General features: G+C 49.0%; 1 protein-coding gene across 1 annotated transcript; it reads right to left on the minus strand.

Annotated features, from left to right (window-relative positions):
• Nucleotides 1-1,055: 1,055 nt before the first annotated feature.
• LOC121991090 lies at nucleotides 1,056-2,367 on the minus strand. The gene is made up of 2 exons (XM_042545115.1): nucleotides 1,885-2,367; nucleotides 1,056-1,688 (listed from the first exon to the last, which is right to left on the minus strand). Exons 1-2 carry the CDS (start codon nucleotides 2,365-2,367, stop codon nucleotides 1,056-1,058), a joined length of 1,116 nt encoding a protein of 371 aa, XP_042401049.1.
• Nucleotides 2,368-2,589: the final 222 nt, after the last annotated feature.

Consider the following 2,589-nt stretch of genomic DNA (forward strand, 5'->3'; position numbering starts at 1 on the left):
GAGATATCAAGAGAATCCCGACCTCACTTCCTTTGTGAGTTACTGATCCATCTACGTAGATTTTCCAAGCTTCTTCAGAGTTAGTCTGATGAATCTCTGTTAAAAAGTCTGTCATGGCCTGCGCTTTGATGGCTGTGCGTGACTGGTATTGTATGTCATATTCTCCTAGCTTCGTTGCCCACTTGATAAGCCGACCTGCTACTTCCATGTTAGTCAGAGCTTTGCCCATGGTGCTATTAGTCAATACCGTGATAGGGTGCGCCAAGAAATATGGTCTTAGCCGCCGAGCCATAAAAACCAGTCCATAAACCAACTTTTCCAGGGCCGTATATCGAGACTCGGCCCCTTTCAATAGATGGCTGAAGAAATACACTGGTTGTTGTACATTATCCTATTCTTTAACAAGAATAGCCCCCATGGCCTCAGGGGTAGCAGACAAGTAAACCCACAGTGGTTTTCCGACAATCAGCTTGAATAATGACGGCAGAGCCTCCAAATACTTCTTCAGTTCCTCAAAAGCTCGGGTACATTCTTTGTTCCACTGAAACTTGGAGGCCTTCCTAAGCACTTTGAAGAAAGGAGCAGCCCGGTTGGAAGATCGGGAAATGAACCTTGACAGGGCTGTTATTCTGCCTACTAGCTTCTATGTTTCCTTCAAATTCTGAGGAACTTGCATATCCCATAGTGCCCGAACTTTTTCTGGATTAGCTTCTATTCCTCGCTCGGTCACTAGATAACCCAAGAACTTTCCTCCTTTAGCTCCAAACAAGAATTTCAATGGGTTGAGCTTCAGCCCGTATTGTCGGAGAGTCCCACAGATTTCCTCTACATCCATGATCAGAATCGCTGCTAAAGGGGACTTAATGAATATCATCCACATACACCTCCACGTTACGTCCGATCTGCTCCTGAAAGATCTTATCCATTATCCTCTGATATGTGGCTCCTTCGTTTCTAAGACCAAATGGCATGACAGTATAACAAAAAGTACCGTCGGTTGTAATGAAGCTAATCTTTTCTTGGTCTTCTGCCGCTAAGGGGATCTGATGATACCCCTAATAAGCATCCAGCATACAAATCCTCTCACAACCGGCAGTTGAGTCCACCATCTGGTCAATCCGGGGCAGGGGATAGCAATCCTTGGGACTAGCTCGATTTAGATCTCTGATGTCTATGCATACTCTCCACTTATTGTTGGGCTTCTTCACTAAGACTACATTGGAGAGCCAGGATGGGAACTGCACCTCTCGGACGTGACCTGCTTTCCTAAGCTGGTCCACCTCAGCTCTGATTATCTTGTTCTGGTCGACGGAGAAGTTCCTTTTCTTCTGTTTGACCGGTCGGGAGTCCGTTAGTAGATGTAACTTGTGCTCTGCTACTTCAGGTTTGACTCCCGGTAACTCCTCTGTAGACCAGGCAAAGACATCCCGATTGCGGATCAAGCATTGGATTAATTCTTTCTTGAGAAGAGGAGGCAGGTCGCTTGCTATGCGAGTAAGACTTTCGGGGCGTTCAGCATATAATTGTACCTCCTCCCAGGGGATGGGTTCTTCAGCCATGGGTAGAGGCTTTTCTTGGACGGCATGAACTCCACCGTCTTGCATCCTTTGATTCTTCCGAGCTTCTACCCGGACCATATCAATGTAGCATCTCTGGGAGACCTTCTTCTCTCCCTTAACTTCTCCAACCTACTCGCCAACAAGGAATTTGATCTTTTGGTGGAAAGTAGAGACCGAAGCCCTAAACTCATGCAGGGGCTGGCCTTCCCAGGATGATATTATAAGAGGAGGGGGAATCTACCACTATAAAAGTGCTCCTCCTAGTGCGCACCAATGGCTCGGTGCCCAGAGATATGTCTAGCTTGATCTAACCCATTGGCTTTACTTCGTTGCCTGTAAAGCCGTATAGAGAGGTGGCTACGGGTTGGAGTTCAGTGGCATCGATCTGCATTTCCTTGAATGCGGTTCTGAATAAAATATTAACCGAGCTCCCGATGTCAATGAAAACTCGGGCCACTCGACTGTTGGCAATAATGGCCTTGATGATAAGGGTGTTGTCGTGGGGCAGCTCCAGACCTTCCAGGTCTTGTGGCCCGAAGCTGATGACAGGGCCAGTAGCCTGCTCCGGGTTGCATCCAATGGTGTCGACCTCTAAGCGACGCACATGGGACTTGCGTGCTCTCCCCGAATCTCCATCAGTTGAGCCTTCGGAGATCATGCCTATCTCTCGGATGGCCGTGTTGCTGCAATTTTCAGCTTCCCGTGCTTCTCCTAGTTCCCCAACCTGACCGGGCTGCTGAGCATTGGATCCCGCTAGATCGGGGTGGGGTCGGCCTCCTGGCCTAGCTGCGGCGCGCTGCTCCTCCATCATTTTAAGTACTTGAGGAGCTAACTCAGGAGGCGGTAACCCTAGCTCAGCAGCTCGCCTAGAATCCCGAGCGAACTGAAAGAAATGGTTAGTATCGTGAGTTCGGGACTGATGATAGGTGCAGTTCCGGGAGTTCCATGGTCCAGGTCGGGGAGCGTGAACTGCTGCGACTCGTGGTGCCGATCTAACTTACTGACCAGGCTGAAAGAGAGGCCTGACTTC

This window comes from Zingiber officinale, chromosome 6B (assembly GCF_018446385.1).
Source record: "Zingiber officinale cultivar Zhangliang chromosome 6B, Zo_v1.1, whole genome shotgun sequence".
NCBI classification, from domain to species: domain Eukaryota; kingdom Viridiplantae; phylum Streptophyta; class Magnoliopsida; order Zingiberales; family Zingiberaceae; genus Zingiber; species Zingiber officinale.